This window comes from Harmonia axyridis, chromosome 4, assembly GCF_914767665.1.
Source record: "Harmonia axyridis chromosome 4, icHarAxyr1.1, whole genome shotgun sequence".
In the NCBI taxonomy this organism is placed as follows: Eukaryota; Metazoa; Arthropoda; class Insecta; order Coleoptera; family Coccinellidae; genus Harmonia; species Harmonia axyridis.
Window position 1 is genome coordinate 2,092,460 of NC_059504.1, and position 19,476 is coordinate 2,111,935.

Genomic DNA, 19,476 nt, shown 5'->3' on the forward strand with positions numbered 1-19,476 from the left:
TCTAACAGATGTTAATTCCCCATAGTCATCGTTAAGCTATCAGTTTTACCAACATCGACGATCTTGGACCTGTAATGATGGCACATTATGCATATCAATTGACTTCGTTGAAGCAACAACCTTAGGCTATGGGAGATCAACTGGAAAATGAAGACCTCTGAGACTGCTACTACACATGATTGAATCAATTTTGGTTCGTTATTACCAACAAAAAGATTGAGATGGGTACAATCTAATTGGAATTGAGATACGCCATGACCGTGAAGGTTTTTTTCGAGAGAGATTTGATGAGTTTTATCGATATACATCCTATCCTCGAGTCAAGTAGAGTTGCGGGTATTGGCCATTTGAAAGCATGTCTAGGGAGATTGTATGAATTGTTTTAGTTACTAGGTTGCCACCAATATTCTTTTACTTAGGAGGCGTTTAAGAGTCATGTTATTTATTATGCAGTTTTGCAAAGCTTATTGTAACGGGTGTATTTTTTCAAGTTGGCATTACTGTTCAAGATGAAGACCGATTTAACAGCTGTTAAGTGATTTATTCTCAGTTTGGTTTAGCAATTCATCATGAATAGACTCACGCCTGAACAACGCTTGCAAATAGTGCAATTTTATTTTGCAAATAATGGATCTGTGCGGAATACGTATCGCGCACTACGTCCATTTTAGTTTGTTTAGCGATGAAGCGCACTTCTGGTTGAATGGCTACGTCAACAAACAAAACTGTCGCATTTGGAGTGAAGCTAATCCTCGAGTGTATGTCGAAACACCGTTACATCCAGAAAAATTGACTGTTTGGTGCGCTTTATGGGCTGGTGGAATCATTGGTCTGTACTTCTTCAAAAACGATGATGGCCAGAACGTTACAGTCAATGGTGATCGGTATAGAGCCATGATTACTAACTTTTTCATTCCTGAATTGAACAACCATGATGTCCAGGAGCTGTGGTTCCAACAAGACGGCGCAACATGTCGCACAGCTCGTGCTACAATCGATGTATTGAAAGACACGTTTGGTGACCGCCTAATTTCACGTTTTGGACCTGTGAATTGGCCTCCAAGATCTTGTGATTTAACACCGCTGGACTACTTTCTGTGGGGCTATGTAAAGTCATTGGTCTATGCGAATAAGCCACAAACCCTTGACCATTTGGAAGACAACATTCGCCGTGTTATTGCCGATATACGGCCACAAATGTTGGAAAATGTATTCGAAAATTGGACGAGCCAGCCGTGGCGGTCATATGCCAGAAATCATATTTAAAATGTAATGCCACAAGATTATCTTGCGGATAAATAAAATTCATGTCAATCGAATAATCCATCGTTGTTTTATTGCAATTTGAAGTTGTATAGCTCTAAAAAAACACCCTTTAGAAACTCTTTGTGGAAGCAAGAGAACTTAAACAGATTCAGAGGCATTTCATCCAGAATTATGAATCACACATTCCCTAATCCATGTCAAATATGAATACGAGCCTGTAAGTGAACAGAAACCGAGACAGAAACTTGCATCTGGTACTTCAAAACTTCGGAAGCATCTACAAAACATTCAAAGGACCACACGAATTCAAAGGATGCAAATGATCATCTCCAGTCTCGATGGAGATGCTCTTTTAATCTTGGCGTTAATGGGTGAGAATCCATTGAAGTGCTACGAGTTGGGGGCTTGACACCCTTAGGGGCTTACACATACAATGCTGCCACTATCCGCTATGCCAGTTTTTAATTTCTGCCTTTCAGAATGGATTGTTCCTACTGCGGGGATGATGCTTCTATGGGACGACAGATGTATGGCGAAAGAGATGAAAGAGTCTTTAATAACTGTGAATGAAGTGGGGTTTTTCAAAAGAGGAGATCTGGGAATATCATTTTCCGGGTATTTGAACGAGAGCAGCAATCCTGACTTCTAGATTTTACCCTAAGTATTAAGAAATAGGGTCAAGTGAAATGTGATGTCATTGAAAGAATGTTTTATTCTAGAATTCACGAATTTTGTTAATGATGTTAGATGATTATATTGGGAATTGACTAAAAACACATCTCTTCGCCAACTCTTAGGTTCTGTGAGGTTGATCAAAGTAAATGTTAGCTCAATAGGTTAGTTCTTTTGATAGTTATTCAGGAATAGTTTCATTTCTGACAAAAACCATAAAATATTTTTCGAAATTTTCAGATTATACGCTATAACTTCTGAAATGATGACCTGCTTCGAGATATTGAGAGTCATCCCAAATAAAAAACACATTATACAAAGTTAAATTAGTGTTTAATCCACCCCATTCAGTAAAAAAACTTCGGCCCATCCTCACCATATGGTAACCTCATTAAATAACAAAAGATTCAAATCTATTGTTGTCTCCCCATAAACTGAAGGACGCTTGTCGAAAAGAGAAAGCCCAATTCGAAATTTCTATGTCACATGGGTAGATCACACCTCGAATGAGCCCTTCTCTTATATCAGCCACTAATCCCTAAGTGACTTAGTCACTGACCATTCTCACTGCGGTTTTCGAGAGTACCGAAGAACAGGTTCTTCTTTATCGTGGCAATCAAGGCATGGTAGCGGACCAGCCCAGTTTTGAACACTATCGACCTTCCTTTTGAAAGTGGCTCGACCACGCCTGGGTACGAGGGCCACTTCACAAGTTTTGATTCAAAACATGTGGATAAATAGATAGAGTTCCACTAGATGCCGTTATAAATATGAGTTTTCGTACTACAAAAACTTTCCTGACAGCTTTGTGATTGGTTGATTCAGTTCAGTTTGAGAATGCGTCAGAGAAAAATCCTAATGGACCTAATTTCCATCTGCGAATCGATACTGAATCGCAACTACATCAACCCATTTTTGAAGCAGTTGATGACTGGTTATGAAAAGTAGATCACTTACGACAACGTCAAGCGAAAACGTTCGTGGTAGAAACTCGGAGAGGTTTTGCTGTGTGTTTGCTGGGATTATATTTGACCCAAATTGGTTCATTCTAACGATGGTAGAATGGCAGCCTTGTTTTTCATGCAAAAATAATAGCTTTTTTTCCACTACACCTTATAGATCTGCCAGCTGGACTGAATCTAACGGCAATAAATATTTCACCTTACTTTGATCGATCTTCAGTCAAATTTTGAAAACACAACTTATCCAATGCATCCAAAATCTACAAGATGAAACCAAATTAGAACTGTGTTAGTCTCCTGTTGACACAATTGCCTATTTGCATGCCTAGTTACGTTGTTATTGCTCCCCTTGCTTTAGGTTAAATTGACCGTATAAGCTAAATCCCACAGGTGTAACATAGGATGCTTTGTGTTCATGCAAATGCCTGCCTCTCGAGCAGCCATAGAACTTCAGAGTCTAGGTCATCGCAGCGTACAGAATTGAGAGCAATCTAGACGACTGTTTGCAATCTAAGCTTTGTATTATTGATGGAAGCGTTCGAGAAACATCTGTGAGGGTCGCAGGTTAAATGCAATTCTGACACGAGTGTGGGATTATTCAAGGATGTCGTCCAGGGACAATTCAATATGCAATGTTATATCTGTTTTTTTTTTTTGATGAGTTGTAATTCTAATTTGACTGTTGTTATTTGTTGACAATTGTTATTTATCACAATTCCAAAGTTATTCATTAATATCTGTGATGAAGGATACCAGTGACAGTTGTAATGAGTCTTGGTGTTAATAGAAACTTTTTTTCGGGTTGATCATGTGTAAATATTGAAATATCGATTCCATATTGTACTGAAGTAGTAAAATAGGATATATGCGACCTAGAAATCTTTGAATACAACTCGATATTCGAATTTCATTAGTTTCAGTTTCGAAATTGTCACATTTATGTGATGAATGCTCTGGATCTGCTGCTTACGTGCAGTCTCTGTGTGGGCTTGTCGACTGTTCTAGTGGAATCGACTCATAAGTGGGTCCGTTTTAACGTATAACCCAAGGGAGTTGCGTTTTCATAATATCCATAAAGTCGCCCCTAATTTCTAGGCGACGGTCTGGGCATTGAACTAACCCAGTCACGTGTCGCCATCAATCTTGTTGGGAGTTTTCATGCATTTCGAGTCGGTCTGTAAGATTTCGTCTTGGGACTAAGGGAGAATGTGAATCCTGATGGATCGTGCCAACATTTCGAATAGAAGTTGTTGGCTCTTTAAGATAAATTCAAGGCTTGGATGAATCCCATCATCCATAATATTTTGGAGGAATATTAATAATGTCTCAGAGGAAGATAAAATGTGACATTGCTTATTACACTAGTTTCTTGAATAATTAAAGTTCTTCTGATACATTTATTCATTATAAAATGAAAAAAAAATACTTGAGATGAATGCGAGATGGCTTTTAAACTCTACATGAATATAGGGGCCAGTTATGGCAACTAAGCGACAAAAAGAATTGCGCCTTTATCCCTGACTATCCTCAACAGATTCCTTCCATCGTACTTTTCCAATTTTGAGCCAGGAATAGTCTCAACCGATCATGTTTGACTCACTGATGAGGAATCTGTCCTTAAATTAGGTTCTGTTCTATTCAAACTACCGAACAGAAAGGCCTAGAAACTTTTGGGATAGGCTCAGATTGCAAATGCCGCTGTTAAGTTTGTTACAATCCAACCAGGGGAACTTTTGAGCGCTTGTTCATTCATGCGCCAATTGAACCCTTGGAGACCACATAATATTGTATAGAGTTTCCAAAGGATCAATTGGCGCATAAATGAAGTGGGTCCTAAAACACGTCAGTGCTTTCCTACTATTTTTTGGTTTATCATTTCTTTTATCGTGGTAAAATATCTAGGGATTCACAGCTTGACTTGATATTCAAGCTATCTTGACTTGGGTTTGACTTGAAATCAACTCAAGTTCAGTTCAATTAACAGTTTTTCAATGTCAAGTCAAGTACTTGATGAATAAATACTTGACTTGACATTGAATACCCACTTCTTAACTTGAACTCGATTTGATTTCAAGTCTAGCAAATTCTAGCAAGTCAAGTAGCTTGAATATGAAGTCAAGTAGCTTGAATATCAAGCCAAGGCGTGAATCCGTAAGAATATCATTAGAACCAAAAAATACAAGCATAATAACAAAAAAAAATGCTAATATTTTAGTGACATCTTGGCCTATGAATAAACCTGCACTTGAAATCCCCTGACTTCACTCCAATATTTCCCTATTTTGTTTGTTATGGGTCGTTAGCTTGTCGTGTGTGTCAAGTCAAAAAGAGCGAGAAGTGAATTCCGCCCAACCTAACATCCCCATTGCATCGATTGATTCCTGGCAACGGTCGACTGTACCAGTTAAAAAGGTTGGAAAGGTCGAGATGACAACACTGTCAACTAAACAACATCATCAATGATAATCCAACATACAGACTACGCGACTACAAATAAACCTAAACAGCCAACAAGCTTGAACATCCAATCATCGGCGACCATAAACAAATCAACGACAGATCGACTGTCACCGAAAAACGCTGTATAAACACAAAGTTTTAAAAACGCAGACAACAACAACAACTTATCAGCCCACAATTATTACACCGCTAAAGCAATTACCCTGGTATTGTTATTAGCGTTATTACGTTCATAACTCCCCAAACATTCCTCGAGAGCCCGAATCAGCTGACCGACCGTACCACCTAAAGAATCTCAGGGATGCAACTCCGCGTCCAAAGTAGGTACGTCTTTAAGCTTGCTACTCAAGGTCAACGTTTTCGGACCTCTTAACTCGCGGCCAGGCGGCCGCGTACACACTTACTCTCAACTCTCGTCCATTCCCGACCAACGTACTCGCATCGGGGGCCATCCGTGCCAAAAAAAACCAGTCCACCACCAGTCAACTTTCACACAAACACCTCATCACAGTCCGGACGTCCCCGGCCTGTCACAACAACAATAACAACAGCGGCACTCAAAGACAGCGACACGTACCGACGTTCTGCACGGCCATCGAGTGGATCATGGTCCTTCGAGGCGGATTATGGCTCTGGCCGGAGCCGCGAAGAGGACGTCGTCGCTCTTTTTCCCGATACACCGCGATGCCGTCACACCCCCACCGACGGACGATATTGATCCTTCTTCGGGGGGCGCACTCGCAGTGGCGCGCGACGCTGGGGTTGACGTTGCGCGCGAGAGGGTGGGTTCCGTACGCGGGACGTTCGCAGCGTGGAATGCTGCTGCCGGTCCGGAGGAGAGAGAGATGTCGGAGTCGGACGATCTCTCGTGATGCCATGGGCGTAGGCGGAATGGGGGGTTTAAAACTTTTGGAAATCTGATTTAGGCAAAAGGTTTTTTGCTAAGACCTGTGGTCTGAAAGCAAGAATGGGATTTGAGGGTATTACACCTTCCTCTTGACATGCCCTATTGCTTCAGGACGTTGGCAATCAACATGGCAAGTTGTAGTTTGTTTGCACCGTTTTTGAAAAGTTGTATCAAAGCATTTTCTACGATTGTTCAACCATTAATGTTTTCTTCTGCCCAGTACCTCTCTGTCTTCCACTCTGCCTTATAATATTGATTACAACACTCGGTATTTTGTATTGTTCACAATGTGTACACAGTATCGAAGCTTTTTTAGCTCTTTTGCCTTCTTCACAATACTTCTTGGTAGGAAACGTGATTCGTCCATGATATTCGAATGATTCTGCGATAGCTCCACATTTCGAATGATTCCAGTCTCCTAAGAGACCATCCATGAAGGGCGTAGCTCCAAGAACAGAACCGGAAAAGCATAACAGTGTAAGAGCTGAGCTTCTAGGGATAGTCTTAGTTCTCTGCAGAGAAACAAGTTTCCTAGTTTAAGGATTACAGATCCTTTTCTATATGGATTTACATAACTTGTTCCCAGTTAGTATTAATTAAAGTAATCAACTCTTCACTCAATAACTAGTAGAAACACTCATTCTCTTTATTTGTCAACATAGTCATCTCTGAGTGTGGTACATCAACTCCAATGCTATTCTAACTATTCAATACTTCTTCTGAAGAAAGATTCGTCTTTGCTTTAGAAATAGCAATTACTTCTTCATTAGAGCCATGGAGCACCATTAAACATTTGTTGTCAATAAAGCAAAGTCTGAAGAACACTTTTTCAAGCTCTCGCTTTGCTTGTACTGTATTTTTTCCTTCATAAAATAATAAGTCTGTAACTTAAATATGGTGAAAAGGTTACAACCTGCAATTGCAGAACTTACAACGGATCTCCTGCTTGGGAGTGACATGATTCAGAAATACAATTCCTACAGGAGTGCTGAAGATCATACTATCCTCATGGTGTATCAAAATCAGTGGGTACAATGATATAGGCAGCACTACTAGCTTCCTGTGTGTGTGCTCAAGAGCGTACCTATAAAAAGGTGTGCACATATAGTCAGATCTTGCTGAGGTTCTTGGAATCACATAGCCAAAAGCCTTTGGGAGTCTGGGAGTGCCATAATTTCATGAAACATCTACATTTTTAGTAAAAACAAATTGACTTTGCTGTGGGTGCCAGGTCATTGTGGTTGGTCCTGAAGGTACTGAAGACACAAATCAACTTGAAACCAGATGCAGATTTCGAATTATATGAAATTTGCAGACTATGCTTCACGGATGTGGAAACCTCTCTCATGGAAACTGTTAGATTTGCCATTATACGTTATCATGAATAAAATTATCCGTTCTGTACCAAGTTATTATCTTTGTTCCTACTTAGTTAGTTAAATTATTATATGTTCATACAGTCATAATAGCATATTTACTGATTACAATTATAATATTATCGGTTTTTAAATTAAATTTTTTTCGACAGATCTTTGGCTGTCGGTTCATTAAGTCCCTTATTCATGTTACGCCAGTGATCTCTTACTCACAGGACATACAAGGAAGAGAAGAATGCCATCATATTTCATTTATTACAGCAGTCTAGAAACCAGGTTCGGCTCTGGCTTTATGACCGTTTAAATTTAAATGCATTGTAATGAATTGAATGCAGGAGATTGAAGACTTCTTCAAACTTTCATTTTTGTCGTAATTTCATATAATTCAAATTAATGTTCAGTGTAATGAATTGTTGAGCATTCTAAGCTCACTTTGAATGAAATAACTCATATCGAAGCTCAAAGAATAAGAGGTTTGTTGCATGTAGCCAAAAGTTCAAATCGTATTCACCTTAAAAAAATCTAGTACCTTTGAGGCTACAATGTTGGCATCTTTATAAACTGAAGCTTAGGTGACTAGTGGATTATTAAAGTTAATAGGCGAGCAGAGCGAGTTAAAGTTAATATAATTCAATGTTATTTTCTGGAATAGTATCCGAACTGACTTTAAGTATCTAGTATCTCTATTGTAAAAATGATTGATACTTATCGTAAGTAATTTTTTTGAAGACTCGATAACTCCTTCATAAAGGAAGTGGTACTTTAGTGATATATATGAGGGAAGAGGAGAATATGAGATACTTTTCTTTATCCAAAATAAGAGTACCTAAGATATATTTATTTTTGGGGAATATTTGAAATATTTCATACTTTATTTAAAAAAATAAAAGAAAATATTATATTTCACAGTTCAGCTCACATGTGGTGAAATTCGCCATGTGTTTTCATTTTCATGCTCGCTGAAGAAATCCACATGAAAGCTTTCGAAATATGAATTATCGAAATGACGCAAAAACTTGTTTCGCCAAGTTCATAAAACTTCTGAGTGAAATATTAAGGTACAATCGGTACGACATAATGCAGCACTTGAGAAAGTCTACTTATTTAAGAACGAGGCACCAATTAGTATACTTATGTATGGAATCGAATCTCCCTTTATGGCTCTTAAATTTTCGGTGAGAGAGACAAATTGATGTAATTAAGTCTCAGTTGAAATATCGAGGTATTCGGGCGCTTAATAAGAGGAAAAAGAATATTTAATGGATAGGTAACGATTACATTCGGCCGTTCCAAGCAATTTGGATACCGCTGCATTCTTTTTGTCGGAAGTGGGGTAATGTTTTCGAGTGTGAGTTTATCTCTTTGCGATGTCCTGCCGACAAACACGATCCATTTGCATTTTGAATGAGGTTCATGGGTCAAAAGAATTCGCAAACATTTCTGAAAGTCTTTCCTCATATTATGTAAAGGATGTTTTTTTTTAGAGCTATAGAACTTTAAATTGCAATAAAACAACGATGGATTATTCGATTGACATGAATTTTATTTATCCGCAAGATAATCTTGTGGCATTGCATTTTAAATATGATTTCTGGCATATGACCGCCACGGCTGGCTCGGATGTAGCCCAATCTGGACGTCCAATTTTCGATGACTTTTTCCAACATTTGTGGCCGTATATCGGCAATAACACGGCGAATGTTGTCTTCCAAATGGTCAAGGGTTTGTGGCTTATCCGCATAGACCAATGACTTTACATAGCCCCACAGAAAGTAGTCTAGCGGTGTTAAATCACAAGATCTTGGAGGCCAATTCACAGGTCCAAAACGTGAAATTAGGCGGTCACCAAACGTGTCTTTCAATAAATCGATTGTGGCACGAGCTGTGTGACATGTTGCGTCGTCTTGTTGGAACCACAGCTCCTGGACATCATGGTTGTTCAATTCAGGAATGAAAAAGTTAGTAATCATGGCTCTATACCGATCACCATTGACTGTAACGTTCTGGCCATCATCGTTTTTGAAGAAGTACGGACCAATGATTCCACCAGCCCATAAAGCGCAACAAACAGTCAGTTTTTCTGGATGTAACGGTGTTTCGACTTACACTTGAGGATTAGCTTCACTCCAAATGTGGCAGTTTCGTTTGTTGACGTAGCCATTCAACCAGAAGTGCGCTTCATCGCTAAACAAAATGAAATGGACGTAGTGCGCGATACGTATTCCGCACAGAACCATTATTTTCGAAATAGAATTGCACTATTTGCAAGTGTTGTTCAGGCGTAAGTCCATTCGAGATGAATTGCCAAACCAACCTGAGAATAAATCACTTGACAGGTGTTAAATCGGTTGCTATCTCGAACAGTAATGCCAACTTAAAGTTATATACCTCGAAAAAAACATCCGTTACAAGTCGATTTATTATTTTCAATAATAAAACTTATGGAATCGATCAAGAAAAAAAATTCAATCCGTTCAGTGCTTTTGCATGAAATTTGGTACAAAAATCAATAGTGTTTTCTTCAATATTCAATAGTCTTTGTCAATTGACTCATCTGAATTCTTTAAATTTATATATTTTAATCTAGTATTCAGACCTCAGAATAATAAACATAGATAGAGGGAGCATATGTCATTTTCAGTAAGCAAATTTTGTCCCCAACATGAACTATGGAATTTGACATGAAGCGCGCGGTAAGAAAACATATCAGTGATACGATATTTCACTCAATTCGCGGGTTTCTCCACAAAGAATTCATTTCTTATGTCCCATAGTGAATCAACGTTTCATATTAACTCAAAATATATTGAAATAAATACCTAAATATATCACAAATTCAGAAAACAAACTTCAAGCGCGCCGAACGACGTGAAACAACCGATGACATATGGAGAGCAAAAGTTGCCAAACCTTGGATTTCAGCAGGTAGAAACAGAAAATAATAAATATTCCGCTTATCATAAATTACGACAATTAGGAAAATATCGGATTCCAAATATTGAAATTCGCATATTTAATCAGGAATACTTCAAATAAATATATTTCATTCAATACAATATACATTCATAACGATATATTAAAATTGTGGATTTGAAAATATATCACAATCCGACAACGTAATCTAACCACGTTGGGGACATGTACAAATTGTGTATAGTCCCTCTATGTTTATTACTCTACGTTTCAAACCCACAAAAGTAAACAATAATCGTAGAATAAAAACTAAGAAATCAGTGGAAAGCCAGGTAGGCACCAAAAAGATATTCCCTACTGTAATTCTCCAAAACCGCATCCCGTATAGAAATTGGGCACCCTGGGGACCCTTTTACAGTGAATGAAAAAACCCAAGGAGGGTAGTACACAATAAGCTATTCGTTGTGAAGGAGGGTGCAAACATATGACCCTTATCGGTGTGGGTTCAGGATCGGACTTGTCAGACCTCTTCATAAATATTATTCGAGATATATTTCAAATAGGTCGCCAGAAACATTATTTAACCAAATCCACATTCAATATGGATTCAAAATAGATGTCGAGCGTGAGGGTTTGATATCCGCAAGCTTGAATTAAAAAGGCAAAAGTTCTCTTTATCCTGGCCAATGTAAGGTAAACTTAGGAGACTTGCATTATTGGATGTCGATATGAAATGTCCGAAAACAATCTCAGGTTTTACCTCAGACACTTTTAGTGACAGCATATTAAAACTCCACTAGCTTGCTTTACTGTTTTCCATAAGGAAGAAGGTCTGAACACTGAAATTTCCAACACAAAAGAACACTTGGGTCTTTTAAATAAGTTATGGAGAACATTCAATAGCCCTCGTGCCAATTGTCCAATTCAAAAGGAGGTTTGGCCTCTTTTTTGACTAACAATTCGTGGACTAACGAGGCCTTTTACAACGCTAAACAGTCCAAAGTTAGTGAGGAGAGACGCAGTTATATTTCCTTATAGTAACTTCATTAAATGTGCATTGAGAGCGTGCACCAAATGCACCAAGAGTCCATTTGTGAAAATTTAGCCTGCTGGAAGCAATAAGAATATCCCGTAATGGGAATCTCCGTCCAGAAAACTGGATTGGACTTATGAGGATACCTAATCAATTAGACTCAAAACTCCTGGTAAAACCCTCAGATGTGATGCCAACTATCTTCGATTCCAAAGCACCCTTTGAAACAATCATTGACGACCGTCACATTACAATAAACATAGTAAATTGCTTGGGCAAAAAGTCCTCCATATGGTAGGTATACCGATGGATCAAAATCAGAAAAAGGCACAGGTATTGGGGTCTATGGGCCTAAAACGAGGATCCCTGGAAAGTTAGCATCTATCCAGTTGCTTGATAGTGTTACGATACTCCCATGTCACTAGGGACAGCCAGGCAACGCTAAGGTGTTTGGAATCATATAGACAGGGGTCTCTACTGACATGGGAGTATCGTAACACCATCAAGCAACTGGACAGAGACAATAATGTAACTCCACTATGGGAACCGGGGCATTTTGGTATTGAAGGAAATGAAAAAGCCGATAAAATTGCAAAAAGGGCATCAAGGTTGACACCTGTTGGTCCTGAACCCTTCTGTGGGCTTAGAAAAGATAAATATTAGGCAGTGGCTCAACAATGGGATAGGGGCAATAGGAAAACCCTTTGGAGGAATATTCCAGGTCTTGCTCAGGCAAAGAAAATTATGGTGCTTTCACCGACTTATACCAGAAGCTCCTGAAGCTACCACGAGCTGAGCTTAGGGTAATGGTGGGACTGCGGATAGGACGCTGTAGGTGGGTAAGTCAACAGATGAGTTCTGCAGACTCTGTGGAAAGGAGGTAGAAACAGCCGAACACATAGTGTTCAAATACTCGGAGCTGACCGAGCTGACTCATATGGGAAAGTCAGTTCTGGATACTCACAAAGTAATAGCCAAGGCTCCTAAAGATGTCTTCGGATTTGTTGACAGCATAATAGGTAGGGTTAAGAACTAAAGATCAAATTGGTCGCAGTTCCTGGTAGGCTAACAGAACTGTAACGACTTCGATTCAGTGAAAAAAATGAACAGGTTCTAAATATTTAGCCTCTGTCCAAGAACGAACGTATCAGTGCCACTCTCCAATGCGCTACAGTAAAAGTTCAGAGCAATAAGTCGGTAAGATAGAATTCTGATCCTTGAAGACTTGGTGCGAACACGGCTCTGTACAGGGGTGGAATCCTGGAAGACTCAAGGATCACTCGCGGGGTTTTAGAGCAGTCAACAAGCGAACCGCTGCACATGAGTATTTAAAAGAACCTTCATTTGCAGCAGGGTAAATAACGGATGATGCCGACGCTGGTTTGATAAGGCACGTGTTTACGATGTGTCGCGTCTTCTCATTCATCTGCGAGGGGAAATGATTAAATTATCGATTCATACGAGGCTTCTAAGGGTTGCAGTTGAATGGCGTCCGACGAAGTGGAAGGTAAACAAAGTCCTCCGGTCGGTAAAAAGGGGTTTTTCACTTCGAGACTTTTTTTAAGGGAAGTGCTTGAATAGTACTTGATTAAGAGGAGAGCAGATGCAGCTTTGGAGGGGATTATGCGTAAATGGGTTAGAGCTAAAACGCCAAGAATTTACCAATTTCCTCAGTACTGAAAATGATGAATACTTCTGTGAGTTTTTGAGAGTTAACAGTAAAACAAGATTATAAACTTACAGGACATCGTCATCCTCCACCTTGTTTGAATCAACGGCTACACTGTGTCTAAGACTTGGCTGCTTGATGATGCGATTCTTCTCGAAATTATCTGCGAAGAGAAAACAGTGTTTGAAAGAGTGAGCAAACATTGCAAACCTGTGAATTTTTATTCATAATTGAAAGAAACAAGAAGATCCATCTTTTGATAGAACTTCTGTGCCTACTGATCTATGTTACTGAGAGATTTATAGAGCCATTTTAGAACTATACAGCTCATATATCCATTTAGCTCACAAGTCTATCTCTATGTAGCTCAAAGATTCATCTACCATAGTTCTTAGGAACCTACTTTGCAGATCTATCTTCCTTACTGGCTAGAATCTTCTTGAAGGTCCACATGAAAATATTTCCTTCAATATTCAGTTCATACCTAAACCTCCAAGATAAAATATTCCTATCAAACCAACTAACCAATATGGTTCTTCGTGAATTAAATATAAATTTCTTGTCTGATCTATCTAACCCGCAGATCTATCTAGCCTGCTAGATCTGTCTATTCTTTATATGGAAACTGTTCTTTTTTATTCTCTTTGTAATTGCGAATGTGGCTCAAGTTCTTCCAGTTTTGAGGTATACAGTATTATACAGAAACTTTTGCTTACTCACCATAATATTTTGATCTTAGCACCGTCAAGCTGTGTACAATCAGAGCTCTGTGAGAGGAAATCTTAACTCCCAAATTTTTTATATCCGTCTCGCTCAGGTCCAAGATGTCTTCCACCCCACCGAACTTGGAGAAGTTCTCCCTGTACTCCTCCAGGTCGAGGTTCTGGAGCCATTTGGCGATGTCCAGGGTCTTCGTGGAGGTTCCATCTTGCTGGACACCGTTGACCTTGTGGATCCGGGACTTGAATCTCGTTGGAAGTGAGGCGAATCGGTTCAGGGAAAAACCTGGAAGAAGATAAGGTCAGCATTTTTGGAAGAAGAGTTTGCAACATAGTTAGTACAGCTTAGAAACAAATGGACAGTATTCACAAAATCAACATTCGAATGATTTTTATTTTTTAAATATCAATTGAAAAATAAATCAAAAGAAACAGATTTTAATCGAAGACCATTGTTCTAGGAACCTACAAAGAAGTTCAATTAATTTAAGCTCGATTCAACAGATGGCATTTAGTTTCTGGACTCTTCTTCTTCTTCTTCTCTGAAATGCTATTTTTGCAGAATGATCAAGAGGTTTGCAAACAGATTTTCAGTTATATTTGACATGTACATAGCGTTAAATTTATTTGCTTTCTTCAAACGAATTTCTCTAGAAAAATTATATTACATTCCTAGGGTCTTAGTACACAAAATTAAAAAAATAGAAGCTCTTTATTGATAGTTCCTTGAAATGTAAAATTCTCAAAACCATCAAATTAGACAAATTAGAGAACTCCAAACAAATTTAATGACATATGTCGTTGATTAATTATCCGCGTGAGTATAAGAGACAGTTGTTCTGTTCCAACCAAGCGACAAAAAGGGAATTTCTAGAATACTTTTTAGCGGACTTTTCCTGGTATTTGTTAGAATGCATAGTCAGGTAGTCCAATCAAGAATTGGAAACAAATTTTTTAGCGTCATATAGAGGGTGTTAGAATCTTAGGAATGCCTTTAAAGCGAAGTTTATTGTTCTACTCACGTTTCTTCATGTCCCAAGGAACGGTTTCTGTTTCGGACAAGGAAGTGAACGATATGATACACTCGAATAATGTGAAAGGTAAAAAAATAATTTTCCAACTGATAGGTGGAGTGAGGTAGGATGAAGATTAATCTGTTATTGATTATTAGATAATAATATTTGTTTATGTTTTATCGCAACAAGTCTCGACGGCTTGGGTACAAGAGAAGTGCAAACTCATATGGAGCATTGAGAAATACGTGGGTCAGCCGAAAAGTTTTTTACGTTTGCGAAATATGTTCAGTTGGTTAAAACCAATTTGGTTTCATATTCATACGTAATATTCATCGTATTGTAGACAAGTACGGCTAAATATAATAATATTCTTTTATCAACAAAACAAAGACTAGTGAGATGAATAACTGAAAAATATCGTCTATGAATTATTTTTGAATTTGAATTTGAATTAATTTTGAATATTCACAAATGTGCATTAATTTTAATGAAACAATATAAGAATTTCACAATTTCTAAACGTTTTTGAGGCTTGTATCTTTCCATGATTGAATGGCATAATCTACTGAACACAAATGACATGAGAAATGTCAAAAAATAATATACAATGTTGCCATTATAACCATTTTAAGTTGTTAGTTCTTTTTAAATATGTGGACATCTATTGCTATTTTTTATTCTTGGGATTGCCACCCCACTTAAGGGTACGATATACAGTTACAGTTGTATTTGCAAGATGTCCATCCTCCAAAATAAAATTCATTAGTCGTTTCCAAAAAATGTGTGCTCTCTAAAATATTCGACTAGACTGTTAAATGTGCGTCACCTGTATATCGTTTTACTTATGTTTTCTTTCTCATTTTACTTTCAAAACGTTCTAACTACATTATCGTTATCACTCAAGGAAAACTGTCAAAACCAGAACCGACATTAGGTTTTTAGCTCCCGATCGTCTAAAGTCTAAAGTAAACAGAGCACCAAATTGTCTAGTTTTTCTAATTCCGATTGACGTTAATCATGTCAAGTTCATCTGTCTGAACCGACACCCTTCGGCTGTCACATCAGCTTCTTCCTCCCAGCGTGTGATCACTACTTCCGAAAGAAAAAAAAGGTTTCGCCATTAGCGCACCAATGGGAAAGATGACGTAAAAGGAAATGAGTCGAATTGAAGAAAGGTTTCTAATGACGATTCATTGTTTCGAAAGTTGTATCGTATTTCAGAGTCGGTCTTGTCTGGGATTATGAGATGCATCAAGCAAGTTGTTGATTCGTTTGGAATGCTTTTGGAAATTTGAGATCTTGAGGGGAAAGTTATTCGAAATTGTAGCTTAAATTGTTTGAATTTTATAACTGTGGAGAATTGAATGGGGCAGTTGGGTTATTCTCTAAATTGCAAATACTCGACAAGTCGAGTTCACATTTTGTTTTCATTATTATATCAACTTCCATTTTAACATACAAACTGACTTTTGATTCATGCAACTTTTGAATGTTAAAGTTCCAGAATTTCATATCAAAATAATAATTATCATCTCCATTCGAATGCAGAACAACCTTTCTGTGTCGATTGTAATCTTAAGCCTTTCAAGGCTTCAACTAGAGCATTGGAGATCATATAACAGATCTCAAACCTCTTCATCCTATGATAGATAGATTAGCCAATGAAGACATTCTAGGAGTATCCAGGGGGCAAATCGGTTATTAGAAATCAGAGAGACTGATACTCTCTTACCAATTACATACCATAAGAGAATCTTCCTAATGGTGAGATCATAAATGAAACTAGCATCGAGAAAAACCTTCAGTACGATACTAAGTAGAAAAGAAAATTTGGAAAGACATTCCACAATCCCAATTCACAAAAAGGATATCATCAAATGGTACACAGATGGTTCTAAACCTTGACGATGACTGGCACTGGAGTATTTGTAGTTGGCACCAAATGCTCACTATCTCTTGACCCAATGTCCAAGTGTCTTTTAGGCAGAGATACTTGCAAGAAACTATAAGAAATGTGATATAGCGATACATTATGAGAGTCAGGTTGCAATCATTGAGCTCACATATCATCGATTCTAAGATGGTATTGGAGTGCCGAAGGAAAATCAATGGAATTTGCAATAATAGGAAAAGAACCTTTATGTGATATAAAGGGTGTTTTTTTTAGAGCTATAGAACTTTAAATAGCAATAAAGCAACGATGGATTATTCGATTGAAATGAATTTTATTAATCCGCAAGATAATCTTGTGGCATTACATTTTAAATATGATTTCTGGCATATGACCGCCACGGATGGCTCGGATGTAGTCCAATCTGGACGTCCAATTTTCGATGACTTCTTCCAACATTTGTGGCCGTATATCGGCAATAACACGGCGAATGTTGTCTTCCAAATGGTCAAGGGTTTGTGGCTTATCCGCATAGACCAATGACTTTACATAGCCCCACAGAAAGTAGTCTAGCGGTGTTAAATCACAAGATCTTGGAGGCCAATTCCCAGGTCCAAAACGTGAAATTAGGCGGTCACCAAACGTGTCTTTCAATAATTCGATTGTGGCACGAGCTGTGTGACATGTTGCGCCGTCTTGTTGGAACCACAGCTCCTGGACATCATGTCTGTTCAATTCAGGAATGAAAAAGTTAGTAATCATGGCTCTATACCGATCACCATTGACTGTAACGTTCTGGCCATGATCGTTTTTGAAGAAGTACGGACCAATGATTCCACCAGCCCATAAAGCGCACCAAACAGTCAGTTTTTCTGGATGTAACGGTGTTTCGACATACTTTTGAGGATTAGTTTCACTCCAAATGCGGCCGTTTTGTTTGTTGACGTAGCCATTCAACCAGAAGTGCGCTTCATTGCTAAACAAAATAAAATGGATCCGAAAAAAAACCGAAAGAGAAACACTTTGGCGGAATCTCACTGGGTTGGATCATTCCAACAAATAGGATATAACAATTTCAAGCTCATTACATCATCAGAACTATAGAAAACTCCAGATGAATATTAGAAATGAGATATTTAATATTTTCGGATGTCAATTTCGGTGAAAAGTCTACAATATAATCTTTAAATCGAAAAATGTATACCAAATCAATCAACTCAAATTAATGACCCTTTGTATGAAAATTTGCAGCGATTGTGTAGCTCGAAATGACCTGTTCAAGGTGATACATATAACGTGATCTATACCCTTTCATCATATTGTGCAACTACATTGAGAAATTTCACCTTTTCCTGGTAGTTTCAACCACCCAATTTTCTTAAACGTTAAACGTAACCACAATAACCATCTACTCACTCTTATATAACCTAGACCTGCTCAGTTTACTCAGTTTGCTAGGAGCCTTGCCCATGACCTTCAACCAAACGACCTCAATAAACTATTCCTTCAAAGGCATCCCGAAAAAAATTCACTACACAAAACACCTACTTCCAAAATTTTCTCGGAAGACACACACAAACAAGTGTAGTCTCCAACGTGAGACAAACCGGCAACTGAAGAGGTGTTAATGACAGAACATACACCTACTGACGATGTCATCATGATATAATTTCGATCACGGGGTCGTCAACAATTCTATTCTCATGGTTGTCGGTAATGCTTAATGCATAATCCTGACGGAGGATGAGCATCCGAAATGAATTCATCGAGATGATTGTGGTAATCTAAATGCATCGGAACTGGAACTAATTCTTTTATGATTTGGGTTGGGTTGTGCCTAGTGGGTTTACTGACAGAAAAAAATTAGTTACTGTTGTTAATTTTTCTCGATTTAATCCTCTATCACCCAGTTGTAGGAATGTTCATTAAAATTTAATGCCGTCATTAAAATTTTAATCCTCCAATACAATAAAATTTTAATTGGGTGTATGTATCTTCATAATCACTAATTATGCTGCTGAATAAAATACTGAAGGCTTCCAATAATAAGATGCCTGCTATTTCGTTTGTTTGTCATCTTGGGTAGGGTTATGCAGTACTGATGATCCCTAATAAGGGTGAAACCGGTATATCGCTATCCTCCCTTGATGGCATGCATTCTCCTTGGGTGACTTTCGATTTTGAATCCTACGTAATGGCATGGAGACCTTCTGTCTGACAATGGTTGTGTGGGTGGCATTTTCCTATTGCTGATACATTGACCGGATAAAAAGTTAATATCGTATGATATAATTACACTATTGGAAATTTCACCTATTTATTACAGCTTACAGCAATATTATTTTAACGAGAAATGAGTGGACACATCGGACATTGTCCTGTCAAAAATTCGAAATTCGTTTCGTTGGCACAATTGATAGCGAAAATATGCATATCACGTACCTAATCATCTCAAATTTAAATTCAATGGACTCCCAAAAATTTGCATTTCGCATGTGGCTTTTGAATGTCTAAATAAAACAATTGTATATGAAAATTATGAATTTCACCTTATTTCGAATGCGGAATAACTTTTCTGCTCCAGTTATATAT

At 38.1% G+C, this 19,476-nt stretch overlaps 1 protein-coding gene across 9 annotated transcripts in view; it reads right to left on the reverse strand.

Moving 5' to 3' along the window:
- LOC123677347 (breast cancer anti-estrogen resistance protein 3 homolog) overlaps positions 1-19,476 on the reverse strand; it is a 78,532-nt gene that overhangs the window by 33,776 nt on the left and 25,280 nt on the right. For 7 of the 9 annotated variants that reach the window (XM_045613794.1, XM_045613795.1, XM_045613802.1 and 4 more), the window contains 2 exons: positions 13,979-14,263; positions 13,331-13,421 (listed from right to left, as the gene is read on the reverse strand). In XM_045613794.1, the coding sequence (XP_045469750.1) occupies positions 13,331-13,421; positions 13,979-14,263 (376 nt within the window). Of the gene's footprint in view, positions 1-13,330; positions 13,422-13,978; positions 14,264-14,999; positions 15,139-18,300; positions 18,424-19,476 lie in introns of those variants that run through there. The other 2 variants (XM_045613803.1, XM_045613796.1) reach the window with 2 other exon arrangements.